This window comes from Natator depressus, chromosome 1 (genome assembly GCF_965152275.1).
Source record: "Natator depressus isolate rNatDep1 chromosome 1, rNatDep2.hap1, whole genome shotgun sequence".
Lineage (NCBI taxonomy): Eukaryota > Metazoa > Chordata > Testudines > Cheloniidae > Natator > Natator depressus.
The window spans coordinates 240,099,147-240,117,386 of NC_134234.1; the positions used below are offsets into that span (position 1 = coordinate 240,099,147).

The following is an 18,240-nucleotide window of genomic DNA, read 5'->3' on the forward strand; positions in this document are numbered from 1 at the left end:
CCAGTAATCTTTTTTGCTGTAATAATCTAGGGATGGATTTGTGATTCAGTCACAGGACTGAAATGGAAGCTCTAGGTTCTGTTACTATTTCTGCTGTAGATTTCCCATAGCGTGGCACCTTGAACAAGACACATAATCTCTCTGCTTTTGTTTCTTCCGTCTGTAAAATGGAGATAGTACTTCCTTAGCTGATAGGGTATGTGCCGCTGCATTAATGTTTGTGAAATACTGTGGTGATAAGCACCATAGAAAAGCCAATATAAAAAAATAACTTCAGTGTTACTTGCAGCAATGATAGATTAAAAAAAGTTTCAGGCAAATGTGATTAAGTTTGTTGTCCCATTAACACTCCAGAATTAATGAATAGTTTCCTTTTTGGAAAGGAGCACCTTGCTCAAGTAGAAACAAAAGAATCTTTCTGCCTCTTGTATTTCTTATAAATCTGTGAGTGGCTGAGAGTTTAGGGGTTCGGGGAAGAGGACACTGGTCTGCTTGACCCAAATGGACAGCTGTTATCCAATTTGTTGTGATAGATGCACAGTCTGGTTCTTCAGTGAGTATCAGTCTGTTCTGAAGATCCGATTGAATTACTGCATATGTCATGGTTGCTGTCTTCCTTTCTGATGGGTATGTGCATAACCTGGTCTGGTGATGAAATTACATAAGAATGGCCATATTGGGTCAGACCAAAGGTCCGTCTAGCCCAGGATCCTGTCTTCCAACAGTGGCCAGTGCCAGGTGTCCCAGAGGGAATGAACAGAGCAGGTAATCATCAAGTGATCCATCCCCAGTCGCCCACTCCTAGCTTCTGGCAAACAGAGACTAAGGACACCATCCCCGTCCATCCTGACTAATAGCCATTGTTGGACCTATCCTCCATGAACTTATCTATTCTTTTTTGAACCCTGTTATAGTCTTGGCCTTCACAACATCCTCTGGCAAGGAGTTCCACGGGTTGACTGTGTTGTGTGAAAAATTACCCCATAGTCCATGATGTAGTAGTCCTTAATGGACACATTTAGAGTGCAGAACATTTGCTCATTTTTTTTTTAATTCTTACAGAATTATGGGGCTATTTGTTTTTATTTGTTTTTCTTACTAGAACTATCTCTGGGCAGTTTGTCTCTAATCATCCTAGCTTTCTTTTCCACCTACTCCTTCCCACACAATGTGACATCCTGCTTCTAAAGTCTGGTCTACACTACAGAGGTCAACATAAGGCTGCTTACCTTGTCCTAACTCTGTAAGCATCACTACAATGTCAATATAAGTTGCACACTACACCGACCTAACAACTCCACCTCAGCAAGAGGAATAGTGCTTAAGTCGATGTAGTTAGGGTGACGCAGTGTCTATGTAGACACTGCATTACTTACGTTGGCTGTCAGCCCGCGGGGCTGACAGCTGGAGCCCTCTTTGCCCCCCTGGGGTGACAACTGTCAGCCCCCACACTGCCCCACTTAAGTCAGTGCAAGCACACACCACCTGCAGAAGGAGGGTAGTGTGGATATGTAAAACGCCCATAATTACTGTGGTGGCTGTATGTCGACCTAACTTAGGTCGGCTTAATTTTGTAGTGTAGATAAGGTGTGAGGAATGGCAAAAAAAAAAAATTATGATTTCCGTGGAACTTGATTCTTGTGTGTGGTGTGGGAGGAGACTGGATTTAATGTCTGATCTGTGAAGTGTTGGGAAAGATGTATTATCAGTTTTGGATGGGTTTTTTTTACCCTGGGATAATGTTGCATGCCTTGGAATGCCTTTGTCTTTACAGATGGTTCCTACTGAGCTGGTGGAGAAGGAGTTCTGGCGACTGGTGAGCAGCATTGAGGAGGATGTCATTGTGGAGTATGGGGCTGATATCTCATCCAAGGACTTCGGAAGTGGCTTCCCTGTGAAGGATGGCCGTCGAAAGATGATGCCAGAAGAGGAGGTGTGAATGGGGAAATGTTAACTGACCCCAAATCTTGCAGAACAGGAAGTTGCACTTCATTTAAGCATTTAGGACTGAAATTGATGTGGATTTTTGCAGTTTTGTGAAGAAAAATGGTGATAGCTTTTACATGTGCCAACATTTCTTTCGGGCAAATGTGATCTGGAGGCTAAGGGAGAGGGGGATCAGAGTCAAGACACCTAGGTTTCATTCCTGGTGCAGTCATTGATTTACTATGACTGACCAATTATTTTTCTTGCTGCAGTTCGCACCTGTTTTGCATGGCTGTTCCAAGGGTTAATCTTTGTAAAGTGCTCTTCAGGTGAAGGTTGTGATAGAAATGCAAGGTATTAAGGCAGTACTCAGTATGCATTTCTGAACCGTTCTCAGCATAAGGAGACTGACAAGATTTTTTCCTGAACTCTTCAACCTTCTATTAACTACCAGAACATCAGCCTTCTCATCCAGATGTTCTATATTTAGAATCTATTGAGGATAAGTTAAAAGGATTGGTTTTCAATTGTTCTCCTTACCTGTATCTTCTCATACTCCGAACATACAGCATATGCCATACTATCATAAGCAGTAGAAAGGGAAAAGAACCACTAAATAATCTTGTCCATCTTCTCTAGACATGCCTACAGTAACTATTACTAGGACTCAAGTTATCTCAGTACCCTTTCATGGCTTCTGCTCTGTTTAATTTAGCCAATATGAGTTGCTGATAGCCTGCAATACATCTGCCATCCTGGAATGTGGGCAGGTGTGAAGGAACTATGATGAGCATTTGAGACATCTTATATATGAATATAATTCTTAACTTTTTGTCTTTCTGGTGGTAGCATGTTGAGGTGTCTGAAGTTAGAGGTGAATTTGGGATCATCTGAGCAGTGACTTGCTGCTATTCTTTTGCCTCCATACTTTTTTACCATCACAAGTGTTATTTACTCTAACCCATAATACAAAAATTAGGGTCGCCTGATAAAATTAATAGGCAGCAGGTTTAATTCAAGCCACAGGAAATAATTTTTCCACACAATGTACAGTTAACCTGTGGAACTCATTGCCATGGGATATTGTGATGGCCAAAAGTATAACTGGGTTCAAAAACCAACTAGATAAGTTCATGGAGGATAGGACCATCAATGACTGTTAGCCAAGATGGTCAGGGATGCAACCCCAAGCTCGGGGTGACTAAACCTCTGGCTGCCAGAAGCTGGAAGGGAATGACGGTTGGATCACTCCAACAGCCCTATTCTGTACAGTCCCTGTGTAGCTCTGGCATTGGCCAATGTCGGAGACAGGATACTGGGCTAGATGGACCATTGGTCTGACTGGGTATGGCAGTTTTTATGTTTTTAGCAAGGACAGTAAGGGAGTTCTCCTGTTTTAAGTATGTACCCTTCAAGCAGTTTTTATAAAGAAGGTTAAGATCAGTCATTCTGCAGTAAAATGGGCCTTTGAGTAACTGATCTCCCAGAACATGGTTCATAAAGATGTAGTAAGACTTGGGTTTCATGATTTCTCTGAAGTGTGTTCAAAGCTTGAATTTTGCCTTCAGGATATCATGCTGATGTCATTTGCTACCCACTTTGTAGGGACCAGTGCTTTACTTGCAGCAAAAGAACAGGGAAAAGTGAAAGTCTTAAGCAGGTTTAGGTTTCTATCTAAACCAATATCTAGTGAGAGAATTACTTCAATACAGGCCTAACAGGATTGGCTGCTAATTAAGGTCTAAGGAGTAGTTGGAAGACTTGATTAAGTGCTTGATATAAAGAAATACTTCCCACTTCTGAAGCTTCAGCATGGCAGAATACCAATCAAAGGCTAATATGTAAATTAATAGGCTGCTCCATTTATCCTGAGGGCTACCTTCTCCTTAGGCTTGTTAGAGTATTTGAATGGTCTTCTGACTTCACAGCTTTCTCCCTTTCTTTGGCAGGAGTATGCACTTTCTGGTTGGAACCTGAATAACATGCCAGTGTTGGAACAGTCAGTCCTCGCTCATATCAATGCAGATATCTCTGGCATGAAGGTGCCCTGGCTGTACGTAGGGATGTGCTTCTCCTCTTTCTGCTGGCACATTGAGGACCACTGGAGCTATTCCATCAATTACCTGCACTGGTATGGTCTCTCTTCCTGTCACCCTCTTTCCTTACACTGCCTTGATTGCTCTTAACTGATGCAATTCTTCATTTAATACCTGTACCTGGTGCTATCCATTCTTATTATTGTTTGTTCGAGACCAAAGGCCCGTAAGAGAGAGAAGCAGTTAATTTCCTTAGAATGAGACGGACACTAATAGGAGAGATGGATGAAGATATCATTGTATAAAGCACCTCAGTGTTAACCCTTCGGTTACATGTAGATGTTTAAACACCATCACCAGTAACAATGGAAAATTCTGTTCTACAGACATCCTTTCTGAGCAAGTCTTGGTGCACTCATCTAATCAAGCAATCCTATTGGCTGGATGATAAGCTACTTTATAATGCAGTTTAGAAGTAGTATGTTACATCAGAGCAAATAGCTGAGCAGCTCTATCTTGATGTAGTGGTGCTTACACTACTGCCAGTTAGGAATCTCACAGTGATGTTAACTTGATGTTAGGCTCTCCCAAAATGTTTTGGTGGTTGTATTTTTATTTAAAAAAACAACCACCACCAAATTCATTGCAAACAAACCACTCATGCTGCAATTTCCCCAAGTCCAGGCTCAGTAATAATGGAGCCGTGTTTGGGGATAAGCTGTGGAAAGTACCCCTATTCAACATGAAGAGTGTATGCTTGTGTGTACACCTTGTAACGGTCAACTTGCCTTTGAACTGTGATGGTAATTTTCTGGAGAAGTATGTTTGCTAGTAACCAAGAGCCCAGAGTGTAGTTTTAGAGTTCAGTTACTGGCTTCAGCATGCCATGAGCCAGATCATTGTTGCTGGGCTTTGGTGCCAGCTGGTGGTTTTCGAGAGCTCAGACAGGTGTGAGGGGAAGGGGAAGGTTTGCTTAGTGGGATTTGACTGGTTGTGTTCTACCAGCAGGTGTCAGTGAAGACTTCAGGAATCAGATGAGGTGTTGGTGTGAAAAAAATTAGACTCTTGAGTGCAATATTCTTCTTAGCTTTTTGGCTGACGTCTGAATAATTTTGCAATGTATTTAGACAGTGAACGCTAGACAGACATTGAGATATTTAGGCAGAGTTGCTTGCAATTCTGAATTAGTAGATCGTTTTCTGCTACTCAAAATGTTATTGACAAATTCTTGGGCTCATAGGCCAGTACAGAGCATTGTGGTGCTAAGACTTAACTGGAAAGACTGCAGTAATTTGTTTGGCAGTCACTCATTTTTTATCGGTTGATTTCACTCTTGTTTGTCCCAATCCCCCTTCATATTTAACATATTAGGCACATGACCTGTCACTAAGTGTATAAATCTCACCTTAGGAATCCCAGTCAGCTGTCCTTCTCCTGTGGTTCAGAACAGTGGTTTCCAGTAATTGGTTTCGTGTAGCAAAGTGGTGGCTGTAGGCTGCATTTCCGTGCTGGAATGCTGAGTTTGTGTGCTGTTGTCATAATTTCTGATGCAGTTGTGCACTCTTCTGCAGGTGTCAGAGTTTCGACTGTTCCACACCCATCCTAAACTCTGATCTGGGTAAGTGCGTTGTGTTAGGAAGTGGCTGTTGCAGTCAAGATCTTAGTCTGATAAAACCCGGTCAGTTGTCTGGAGGAAAAATAGGAACCCTTCCCTTGGAGAACATGATATTAGGCATCTGTCTTCTCACGTAGGCCTCTTGTGGCAAAGTGGTACTTTGTCAGATAATGGTAGAAAATGCAGCTGTGGATTGTGTTCTGGAGTAATTCACTTAATTGTCAAGTTAGAACACTATGTTCATTTTAGCCCAAGAAGAAAGTGAGTTTGAGAATGTTGTCTCTTGCCACGTGCAGAGTGTCTCAGGAAGAGTGGTGGGAGGCTCTGTGAAATCACTGGAGTATATCTTGTGTGACACTGACAGTATCATGAATGAACTTTATTAAATTTGGTTTAATACCTTTTGGGGTCCATTGCATTAAAAATGCAATTGTGTGTGTTATGGAACTGTATGTATATAACTTCTCTAGGAGACTGACTAATGAAATCTCTGGAAGGTATTAGGAACTTCAGAAGGCTTTTTGGAACAATCCCTGTGAAGTGGATTTCCTAGGAAGTACCTGGGGGAAGGGGGATGCAAATGTGACCCACTTGAATCCATCCTTTTGAAGCTATGCTCTGGGGAAGAAAACCCATTGTCTTCTAATTACCTGCTCCTGGCAACTCCAGATCTGAGACCCCCTGAGTTGTATAAAGGGTGGACTAAACATTATGAATGTGCTTGTTCTGAGCTGAAGCTGTGATGAATTTGTGACCACAAAAGAAACCCCTTGAGTGGAGTTTGGAAGGACTGCTCCAGCCAGAGCCCATGTTAGGGTTGGGGTGATCTCTGGTAAGCTTTTTAACATGTGTATAGGCTCTTTTTTATTGTTTTTAATGTGTTCTCTGTAGTGCTTCTACCTTAAGAATAAAACAGGTTTACATAGAAAGAACTGTAGTAACTTGTAAGTGTTGACAATCACTGTTATAAATCTCTGAAGAGAAAGTGAGCAGGTGTGCTTGAATAGCCTGCCTTGGCTTGGAATAACACAGGGAAGTGCGGCAGGGAACTGTACTACCTGGAAATACCCTGATCAAAACAGAGTGAGACACACGTCTACACCCAAGAAAGGCAACGTCTGGGGAGTTGGAAGGCTGAGAGTGAGTGTCATTGCTGAGGGGAAATACCAGTGCAGTTGTCCTGAACTGACACACCTTGCATTAGGATGACATCCTCATTTTCCTTTTGGTAATGTGTATTGTGGGCTATGTTTTCTGCCAGGGGAGAGCCGAAGACATGGTATGGAGTGCCCTCTCATGCAGCAGAACAACTGGAGGAGGTGATGAGAGAGTTGGCCCCTGAACTATTTGAGTCACAGCCTGATCTCCTGCATCAGCTTGTCACCATCATGAACCCCAATGTGCTGATGGAGCATGGTGTGCCTGTGAGTAGTACAGGAGAATTTCTTCCATACCTCTGTAACCCACTGCTTATTTTTATATACCTTTTGCTTTTTGACAGATTTTCCTTATGATGTGTTGGAATAGCATTTAAGAACTCCGATGGTGATCTCTTGGATCCGGTTAATCAGTTAAGGGGTGGTCTTTCATCTAATTCTCTAGCATGCTTCAGTAGAAGGAGGTAATGTTCTGATGAAGGACTTCAGTGTGAAATTGAAGTCTGTGTAGATGTAGCAGAATTCAATTAGGTTGCCACTAGTGTGTTCTCACTATCAAATGATCTTAAGTGGCTCACCTGATCAAGAGAGAAACCTTGCAAAAAGACCCCAAAAAGCTGTAAATAAAATAAAATATATATGATATAGAACAAATATATTCACTGCATATCATAATTATTTGATTTTTGTTCCTGTATTTATCAGCTGTTAAAGAACCAGATATCTGAATTCAATATGTTAATTAAATAGTAATTAACCACTGGGCTTTGGTTAATTGTCACCATTAACATAGTCCAGTGTCTGAGGGTGGCCAGCAACAGATGCTTCGGAGGAAAGTGTAACAAAAAAAATGTGAGGCAATCTGCCCCCACATTAGGTCTTGTCTTATGATCTTTAACAGTTTTGAGGTTGATTTAAGCCCTGAAGCATGAGGTTTAGTATCTCTTCGAAAATTTTTGTTGGCATGAATTATAACTGTGGATATTCTTGATAGCAATATATATGTCCGTTCCTTTTTCAAAACTGGAATTAAGAGAATATTGTAATATGAACCAAATTAATGGAATATTGTCAATTTAAAATCTTGTGTAAACAGATTGTTTCCCTTGTTACTATTGACATTGTAGCTTATTAAAACTAAAATCTTTAAAAAGTCATGTACACTGCTTTTGCTGTTGGTTTGTTTTTTAGTTAGCTTGGCCAGTGAAAATCAATGAAGTCGGATTCAGAGTCACTTTTGTTTTAAACATTTTCATTTTCAGGTTCTCTACAATGCAACATTGTAGCAATGGCTGCAAGGTAGTTAAATTCCTTTGGACTTTAAAAAAAATCATGAAAACATTTCTATTTCTCAGGTTTAGTAAAATCTACATTTTTGTAAAATATGAATTGTGTCCCTTTAAGCAGAAGTCACGACCATTCACTTTCAGTAGGCTAAATTGCATCTCTGGCAGATGTCCCAACACAGCAAAGTATACTCTCCTAGAGGCTTTTAAACTTTGTGGTGTGAAGGGTTAAGTGATGGTCCATTAACTGATAGTAGAGAAACTTCCTGCCTGAATCCCAAAAGGGATAAGCCCTGTGTTAGGCCTTTAACTGCTGATTCATTTATTCAACCTTTTGCAGTAATGTTGTCAAAGAGAATTTAATTTTCAAAAGGTTAAACGCCCTCCTAATCTATCCTGCCCCAGCTAAATTCCTTACTGTGTCCTACAGGTGAAGGGAGATGGTTTCACAGTGTCCTTTTTTTATGAATTATTTTAATATTCTGTCTGCTGCCAGTCTCAGTTTTCTCCTTCCTTTCCCCCACCCTGATTTGTATTTAGGTGTACAGGACCAATCAGTGCGCTGGTGAGTTTGTTGTGACTTTTCCTCGTGCATATCACTCCGGATTTAACCAGGGCTACAACTTTGCTGAGGCCGTGAACTTCTGCACTGCAGACTGGGTGCGTTACGTTGCACATGTTTGTCCATGTCTCTGCTAGCTGGCCTTTATTAAGAGAATGTTAGTAACTTGTTCTGGATAGTAATCACATTTAACTATAGCAGTGCCAGGTACTGCTGTAACATGTCATTTGAGTTTCCATCACAAAAAATGCATTTTGAGGGGCTTATAAATCAATTCTAAATAGCTTCTAGTTGACATTTATGAATACTGGCTTTCTTTTAAGCATGTGTCTGAGGTAATCCGGACAATTAACACTTCAGTTAATTGATAGGACTGCAGAGGTGCTCCCCGATGCAGTTGTCCTTTCTGCACTTGTGTAGAATAGATAACCCACTGGGCTAAACCCCAAAGAGAAATGCTTGCTGCTGTGTTCTCCATTTCCCTTTGCTGCTGCCAGTTATGGCAGTTTTTAGTGGTATAAGCATTAGCTCAAGATCCCTGTTGTTGTACCAGGACACTGCATAGCTAGAAACAGATGCAGGGCTCACTTTGGTAACTAGTTATGAGTTTCCTTTTGCTTACTCTAAAATATGAACCCATTGGGCTCCAGAAATCCATATACTTGACTCCGTTAGCTTTTTGTATACTAAAAAAAGATGCAAAACATGGCTCTCTTCATGTAGGCTCTGGAGACTTTGCCTTTGATAACTGGCACAGTTTATCCATTATAATTGGTTACCTCCATAAAAACACTGTTCTTTAGTTGATGTATTTCTAAGTCTGCCTTTTCCCAACTCTTGTTGAGGAAGGCAAAATGGGGAGATGTGGGACAGCCCCTTGGAACATGCCCCCAAATAATGATTTTGTTGCTTGGCATTTCATAGCTTCCCATTGGGCGTCAGTGTGTGAATCATTACAGACGGCTAAGGCGTCACTGCGTCTTCTCCCACGAGGAGCTGATTTTCAAGATGGCGGCAGATCCAGAGTGTTTGGATGTGGGGCTTGCTGCCATGGTCTGCAAGGAAATGACTCTCATGACAGAGGAGGAAACGCGCTTAAGGGAATCAGTTGTGCAGCTGGTGAGTACTGTGAGCGCAGCTCCTGCTTTTCATCCTGTTGGTGTGGTACAGGGTTAATACAAGACTTTTTGAAAGGAAGTGTGCTGTTTTTCTGACTCATGCCCTTATCAAGTGTCATATTTTTGTCAGGGAGTGCTGATGTCAGAAGAGGAGGTGTTTGAACTGGTTCCAGATGATGAGCGTCAGTGTGCAGCCTGCAGAACCACATGCTTCTTGTCTGCTCTTACTTGCTCTTGTAATCCTGAGCGGCTCGTATGCCTGTATCATCCGACTGACTTGTGTCCTTGTCCCATGCAGAAAAAGTGTCTCAGGTACACAAGCTTCCCCATCTCTCCTTTCCCATGTGCAGTCTGTCCTGTGACCCAGAGACTTATGGCGAAATATAGCAGTTGTTTTCATCTACCTCTTTCTAACCAGCAGGGATAGCCTCCTCATTTCCCATGTGGCCAAGGAATCTGGGTGTAATACAGAGCTTCTTTAACCCTCATCTGTTGATCTGTGTGAATAGAAACGGATGTCCTTTGTATTACAGGAGGTTTAATGCTCTTGCTCTTTTCCCCTGTTTATCTACAGGTACCGGTATCCATTAGAGGACCTCCCTTCTCTTCTGTATGGAGTGAAAGTTAGAGCACAATCCTATGACACTTGGGTCAGTAGAGTTACAGAGGCATTGGCTGCCAACCTCAACCACAAGAAAGGTCAGACTTCCATTGTTGCGCACTGTAGCAGTTGGTTTGGGGGAATCCCCGCCTTTGTTCAGCCCATTTTTTCCAGTGAGCGACCCAAATATTGGATTGAGTTGGGGTATTGCAGCTATTGGAAAGGAGGGATGTTCTTTGTGGAAGTGGAGAGATGGATCTAATTGAAAGTGACACCAATACTAGATTAATGCTTTTCATTGCTGCTGTGCATTTCAGATCTAGCTAGCATGTTGAGAACTTGTTTGGGGACTAGTGAAACAGACTAAGATGGCATTATTTTTTGCGCCCAGACTACTTGTATCCTATTATTGCAGATGTGATTGAGTTGAGAGTGATGTTGGAGGATGCTGAAGACAGGAAGTATCCAGAGAATGATCTCTTCCGCAGGCTCAGAGATGCTGTGAAAGAGGCAGAGACCTGTGCTTCGGTGGCACAGCTGCTTCTGAGCAAAAAGCAAAAACACAGGTAAGGCCAGTAGCTTTTCAATCTTTTCTGTGTATGTCGTCTTACACCCTCCTCCTCCTCCTCCCACTTGGATGCTGAAGTGGAAGGTCCCTGAGGCTTCCAGCATGGCTGGGTAGAAGCCCACCATCATCTTTCTCCAGTAGTAGGGTGGCAGGGTAGTGGCAGGAATGCTGCGATAGGGGACCATACTTTCACAGATCTGAGATGTGTTCAGCATCTTGTTTCTCATAATCATAATTCTGAACTGAATTATGAAAGCATATGGGAGGTAGAGGGGGTTTTGGGTGCTGATTAGGGATTCAATGACCATGGATAAGGCTATGTTTTAGTCACGGGTATTTTTAGTAAACGTCATGGACAGGTCTCGAGCAATAAACAAAAAGTCACTGCCTCGTGACTTGTCCATGACGTTTACTAAAAATACCTGTGACTAAATCTCACCTGCTGGGAGGGGACACTCCTGAAGACCTTTGCAAGGGGGGCATGGGCACGTGCAGGGGGGAAGCAGCCCAGGGCCCCCTGCTGCTGCTGGGCAGGGGGCGGCCTGTGATCCCACCGCTGTGGCTGGTCCAGGCGGGGAATGTCCCGGCCAACGCTGGTCTTAGACCGCTGCTCCAGGGCAGTGCCAGGGATTAGCTCCCTGGGGCTGCCAGAGCAGCGGATGGTGTGCCTGTCCCCTGGGCTTCCCCAGCTGGTGGGGTCGTCCTGAGGTCAGCTGCTCCAGCACTGCAAAATTCATGGAGGTCATGGGAAGTCACGGAAACCATGGCTTCCGTGAATGATTTGCAGCCTTAACCAAGGAAGGGGTTGCAGGGAAAGAGACAGATCAACAAAAATGTAAAAGTAATGAAAATTTAGGATTAAACAAAATAGAAGTGTAAGTGCAAATTAGTGTGGGTCAAGTAGCTTAAAAGTACTATGTTGTTTAGGTTGCAAAGTCAAGCACTCAGAAGTTAAGAAATGCCAGATGTATGGCTGCCAATGCAGCCTTAATCCTGCTCCATTGTGCACCAGGCCTGTGGAAAAAAATAGTATTGATCATGGAATTAAAGACTCTATCATTATGCATGCACACAAGGAGCTGAATTAAGGTTGCCTGGGCAACCTGAATTCTGGCACTTTCAAACGCTTGAGTGGCTTGACTTTTACAACCTAAATGTTTTTTTAATGTAGTTGTCTGTGTGTAACTTTTCTTTTTCAAAGAAAAGATAAAATCAAAAGCTATGTGCAACTGGAACACTATATGATCATCATCAGGGTTTGAACCCTTAACCTTCAGAATTGTAGCCAGACTATCACTTGAGCTTCAGGAGTAACTACAGCATCTGGCAGCAGCAGCAGGCTGTTATGTAACAGTGGGGTTCGTCTGCTGTGTCCAGAGGTGCAGTCCAGGAAGCTTGGTCCAACTCTCACAGCTCCTACCCCATGTGAGAAAAGTCTCAAGAATCCTTTCTAATGGCAGTCTAAACATAGTGATCACTACCAGTTCTCCCTTTTAATACATACATACAAATATACACACACACACACACTTCAAAATACTTTTAAAAAAGTAAGAGATTAAAAATAGCTAAAGCAGAGCAAATCTGCTATTTTAATAATTTTTATTAATTTTTTAAAAAAACTATCTACAGAAAAAACAAACGTAACTATAGATAAACTTCTCAATATATTAACCATTTCTTGCATAGCCTCAGCTTGAAACATTTAATTATATAAAAATAATGGTTAAAATATAAATCAATTATTTGTATTACCCAATTTACAATGAAACAAAATTTGTTTATAAAAATCCAACTAGTTAAAGAAACTGTTAAGTTTGGTTCTACTCTTTATTTTAATTTCAGAGGAGGGTGATAGAGTGGGGAAGGAAACAAAGTGTGTAGAGAGAAGGGGGAAGTGAGGGACAGAGCATGGATCATTCAGATACTTCCAGGAAAGGATCCCCTAGCTCTGAGAATTTTTCTTGGATATTTCTGTTACAGTATATAATTCTTCTTCTTCTTCTTTGAATAGTGCCTTATGGGTGATCCACTGTAGGTATATCTGCATCCCTGCGCCTCTGATCAGAGATTTTAGTTAGTGTCCATTCAGCCTGCACGTCCGCTCTCCCTCCCTTGTGCTCTGCCATGAGGCTAACCAGCGCTGCTCAGGCAAATCACCCTCAGTTCCTTTTCTACCATCCCTGGCCTGAGACTGAGCGAATAGCAGTCCTTTTCTCTTTACCCAGTTTTAGAGTGTTTTAGCTCTTGTTAGAGTTATTGCTCATTTTTCCTTAGCTTTATGGGGTTTCTATTGGCCTTTCCTGTTTAAAAGAAACAACCGTGCAGGGCATAGGCACTGAAGTGTTGGTACCGCCTGCCAAATGCGAGAGCAAAGACTGTACCGTCTCCATGAAATTGGTACCAACATGACCATCTCCTAACAATCCTCGTCAGACTGATCTCATGCAAGATCTCTGCCAGTTTCCTCGGTACCGCTGAGTCAGCACTGACAAACCCTGTACCAATCACCACGGTACCGCAGGAGTTTTGATTTTCCAGAGATCTCTTGGATCTCTAGTGTCCTCTCCTTGGTACCACAGAGTCCCGCTCCTTGATACCAGGGCTCTGGTAACGAGCACGTCTCGATCCCTGGAATCACCACTGGTATCGGGTCATTCACCTCCTCTTTGTTGGCTCCACTGCTATCCAGCGAGGACTCAGACAGTGACGAGGAGGATATCCACTCACTAGCCTCACACCAGGGCCCTCCCAATTGCACCCTCGGTCAGAGCTTCAACACCCTTGGTGTGACCACCTTTTGTATCACCACCCACGCCCTTTTCCCAGGTGACCCATACTGGGATCCATGGGCAGCCTACAGGCATCATACTTCTCAGATGTCTAACATCTCCCACCAGAAATCGAGACGATCTCCCTCAGCCTCTGTATCGAGAGCACCAGAACCTCAAGAGGTGACTTTTGAGGAGCAAAAGGCCAGACTAGAAGAGGAGGTTACACCAGTGACGAATAGCTCCTTCTCTTGCCCCAGATGAGGCAGTGATGCGTTCTCTGCCATCCATGGTGGACGGTTTAAAGCTATTTCTGGATCTACCAAAAAGGTTGGCAGACACACTTCAAATTCTGCTTGAGGAAGTGGAAGATACCCATCATAAGCTGCCAGGCATATTGCATACCTCCTCTTCCTCCTTGAGAATCACACTCCCAGTCAACAAAGTGCTTTTAGATCCTGTTAAGGTCATTTGGCACATGCCAGCCTCTATTACACCAACATGCAAAAGGGCCAATAAGTACTACGTGCCCTCCAAGGATGCGGAGTTCCTTTTTTTCTCACCCTTCATCCAACTCTGTTGTGGACGCGGTAAATTCCTGTGGCCAATACCACAATAAATCCACCTCTTATGACCGAGACTGGAAAATATTTGATTTATTTGGTAGGAATGAATATTCCTCAGCGACTTTGTAATTCAGAATTGCAAATTACCAAACCTTAATGGTGAAGTATGACCACATGAATTTTGCTAAACTGAATGCATTTATTGACCACCTGCCGAAGCACAGTGGGACCAGTTTCAGGCCATCAAAAATGAGGGGCAGTTGATACTGAGAATGGCCTCCATACTGTGCTAGATGCTGCGGATACAGCAACCCGCTCAGTGTCGACAATGGTAGTGATGCTACGGGTGTCGCGGTTACACCTCTCAGGACTGCTGAAGGAGGTACAGACGAGAGTTGAGGACCTGCTTTTTGAGGACTCTAAACTTTTTGTGGACGAGCCTGATATATCACTCCATACTCTAACAGATTCCAGAGCCACCCTATGCTCATTAGGGATCTACACACTGGGACAGAAGAGGAAATTCAGTTCCCAGCCATCCCGACCACTCCAGTGCCCAACACCAGAATGCGGCTATGAGCCACAGAGAAAGAGGCCTTGGGATTCAGAAATGTAAACCATCCGCTCTTCAATCCTCAAGAGCTCAGCCCTCAATCTCAAAACACCAGTTTTGACGCCTTGGTCAAGGCCTTGGGAGACCACTCCCTGCAACATCAGCTGCGACCTATGTTCTTTTGGATGTTGCCTTTCTCTTTTCCTCTGAAACTGGGAAGATTTAACTTGTGAAAGATGGGTCTTGGAGATGATTTCCAAGGAGTACTCTGTTCACTTTGCCTCCCTCCCTGTCCTCTTTCAGAGACCCTTCTCACTAAGAGACTGTTAAGACAGGAAATCCAGTAGAAGCTCAGAGTTACGAACTGACTGGTCAACCGCATAGCTCATCTGGAATCAGAAGTACATAATCGAACAGTGGCAGACACTGAAGCAAGTACGGTACTGTGTTAAAAGTAAACTACTAAAAAATACAAATGGAAAGTTTTTAAAAAAACATGACAAGGTAAGGAAACTGTTTCTGTGCTTGTTTCATTTAAATTAAGATGGTCAAAAGCAGCATTTTTCTTCTGCGTAGTAAAGTTTCAAAGCTGTATTAAGTCAATGTTCAGTTTAAACCAAAGCATTTTGTTCAGAGTTATGAACATTTTCGAGTTACAAAACAACCTCCATTCCCGAGGTGTTCGTAACTCTGAGGTTCTACTGTAGATCACTTGCTCTGACTAGCAGCCATAGAACCAGTTCCTGTGCACCTCAGGGGCAAATGCTTTTATTCCCAATATTTCCTGATTCCCAAGAAAAACGGAGATTGGTGACCCATACTAGATCTAAGAGCACTAAACAAATACATGAAGGCACAAAGATTCGAGGTGGTTGCACCAGCAGTGATTATACCATCTCTGGAACAGGGAGATTGGTTCTTAGCCATCGACCTACAGGATGTCTACTTCCATATATCAATCCAACCACCCCACAGATGATTCCTCAGGTTTATCTTCAGTCTGGACTATTGCCAATACAGGGTGCTTCACTTTGGCCTCTTATCCGCACCCAAAGTATTCTCCAAGGTCCTCTCCATAGTAGCGGCCCATCTGTGCACCTTGGGGAGCATGATTTATCTATATTTGAATGACTGTCTCATCAGAGCCTGCTCCTTCAACGATGCCCTACAGGCCACCCACAGGACGATAAACATATTCACATAACTGGGCTTACAAATCAACACTCAGAAATTGACCTTGAGTCCAGTACAGTGCTTGAAGTTTGTAGGAGTCAATCTTGATGCAGCGAGAGTGTTCCTCCTGTGACACAGATTTCACACCCTGCCCACTCTAATAGAGACCGATAAAACCAGCCCACAAATGACAGCCAGACATTGCCTCCAGCTTCTCGGAAACATGGCGGCATGCACATTTTGATCTTTCATGCCAGACTGCACATGACCTATCTACAGGCATGGCTCAGGCCTGTCTGCATACCAATCAAAGATAGGCTAGACAAACCAATGTCAATACCCTCCAGGGTCAAGCGCTCCCTGGAATAGTGGAAAGACCCAGTGAATGTCTTTGCAGAGGTCCCATTCACACAACCCCCAACATTTCTTCTAAAAGTGGATGCATTCTTAATAGGTTGGGGAGCCCACCTGAACAACCGCAAGGTTGAGGGCAAATGGTCCCCCCCCAAAATCGACTCTCCATATCAACTGCTTACAACTAAGAGCAGTTAGAAATACTTGCGGACAGTTTTTTCCACTAATCAAAGACACCATACAAAAATCACGACAGACAACATAGCGTGCATGTTCTATATAAATTGACAGTGGGGTGCCAGATCATTCTCCCTGTGCATGGAAGCACTATAACTATGGAATTGGTGCATTTGCCATGTTGTCATATCAGCTGCTTACCTGCTAGGAGGATAACAGCTGTGAGTCTCAGCTGCAAGTTCTTACAGGACCATGAATGGGAAACGAACCCAGTTGTGCTCCACTGCATATTCTCTCACTGGGGAGCCCCAGCAATCAACTGTCTTGCCGTTTACCTGAACAGGAAATGCCCACTCTCTTGCTCCTTCTATGCATCTTTCCTCCATTTCTTCTGCTGACAAAGGTCCTGATAAAAATGGAGAGGAAAAAGCAAAAGTTATACTGATTGTTCCCACCTGGCGGAGACAATCGTGAGTACCTGTATCTGGCACAGCTATCAGTTTATCTACCAATCCCTCTCCAACCCACTCCTCTTCCTCTCCCAGGACGACGGGCAAACCCTCTGTCCTAACCTACAGATCTTCTGGCTCAAGGCCTGGCTTTTTCATGGTTCCAACATGTAGAACTGCTTCTCTGAGGACGTGAAAGAAGTATTATCCCACAGTAGAAGATACCTGCAAAAATGGAGATGATTCCAGATCTGGTGTAATTCCAAACATAGCCCCGCTGTCTTCCTCCCTCCCCTTTTGAGATGTGTGTCCCAATGAGTGGTCTGCAACCCACCCTTCTCCCCTCTACTTTGGATGCTCAGTAGGGGTTCTGCAGTGAAGAAGGAACTGAAGGTGGTTCGCCCATGCAGCGCTAGTTAGCCTCGAGGTAGAGCACAAAGGAGGGAGAACGCATGTGTGGGCCAAACGGCCCCTGCTATCTAAAATCTCCAATCAGAGTTGCAGGCACACACATATACCTATAGTGGAGGACCCATAGAGGGACAAACATCAAAGAACCATCTTTATTGCACAAGGAGAGTAACTTCCTCTTTCCCATGGTGGTCAGGCTTACAGAGTCAGTGCTCCAGTCTTCAATTATTGATTGCTTTTTGGATTTCCATTTTTGTAGTTCCAATCTTTTAGTAATTATTAGTGCTCTGCTTAGCCAAAGTCTTCAGATTTATTCAGCTTCCTGTTAACATCCATTAGATTTAAAATTACGTGTTTAGCTTGTAGCACAATTTTATTTGATAAGAAAAAGTAACTCTGCAATTAAGTTCTGCTCAAAGCATACAGGTTTAGAAGCATTCCCAGAGCACATGGAATCACAGTGCCAAAGTTTGTCTGACTTAATGGCATCTGTTTGAACAGATGGAGAGGAATCAGGTTCTTTAAAAACAAATGAACTACTAACCAGATGTGTGCCCATTGCTCTGTTCATTTTCTTGTAAGGTGTCCTTTTTTAAATAAAAGACTTAGTTCTTAGGGCAGGGACTATCGTGTGTTTGTGTAGCATCTGACATAGAGGCAGCCCAATCTTCGCTAGGACCATTGGGCAGTGAGAGGCTGGAACTAACATAAAGTAGAGTTCTTCAAGCATTTATCTACGCAGATCCCACTTTAGGTGCATGCATGCAAGCCCAGAATCTTTTAGCCGGCAGTGTCCATTGAGGCTGCATGTGCACCCTCGTACCCCCTATAGAGGGGGTATGAAAGGCAGAGCAGTCCCAACCGCCACTCTGTTCTTTCTTGCCACACGTGGCAGCAAGTCAGCAGGGTTGAACAAA

General features: G+C 43.2%; 1 protein-coding gene across 2 annotated transcripts in view; it reads left to right on the forward strand.

Moving 5' to 3' along the window:
• Window positions 1-18,240, forward strand: part of KDM5A (lysine demethylase 5A) — an 86,182-nt gene that overhangs the window by 22,875 nt on the left and 45,067 nt on the right. For both annotated transcript variants that reach the window (XM_074939122.1, XM_074939130.1), the window contains 8 exons: window positions 1,775-1,933; window positions 3,876-4,057; window positions 6,839-7,001; window positions 8,561-8,680; window positions 9,507-9,701; window positions 9,831-10,012; window positions 10,275-10,399; window positions 10,717-10,867. In XM_074939122.1, coding sequence (XP_074795223.1) covers window positions 1,775-1,933; window positions 3,876-4,057; window positions 6,839-7,001; window positions 8,561-8,680; window positions 9,507-9,701; window positions 9,831-10,012; window positions 10,275-10,399; window positions 10,717-10,867 — 1,277 coding nt within the window. The remainder of the gene's footprint in view (window positions 1-1,774; window positions 1,934-3,875; window positions 4,058-6,838; window positions 7,002-8,560; window positions 8,681-9,506; window positions 9,702-9,830; window positions 10,013-10,274; window positions 10,400-10,716; window positions 10,868-18,240) is intronic.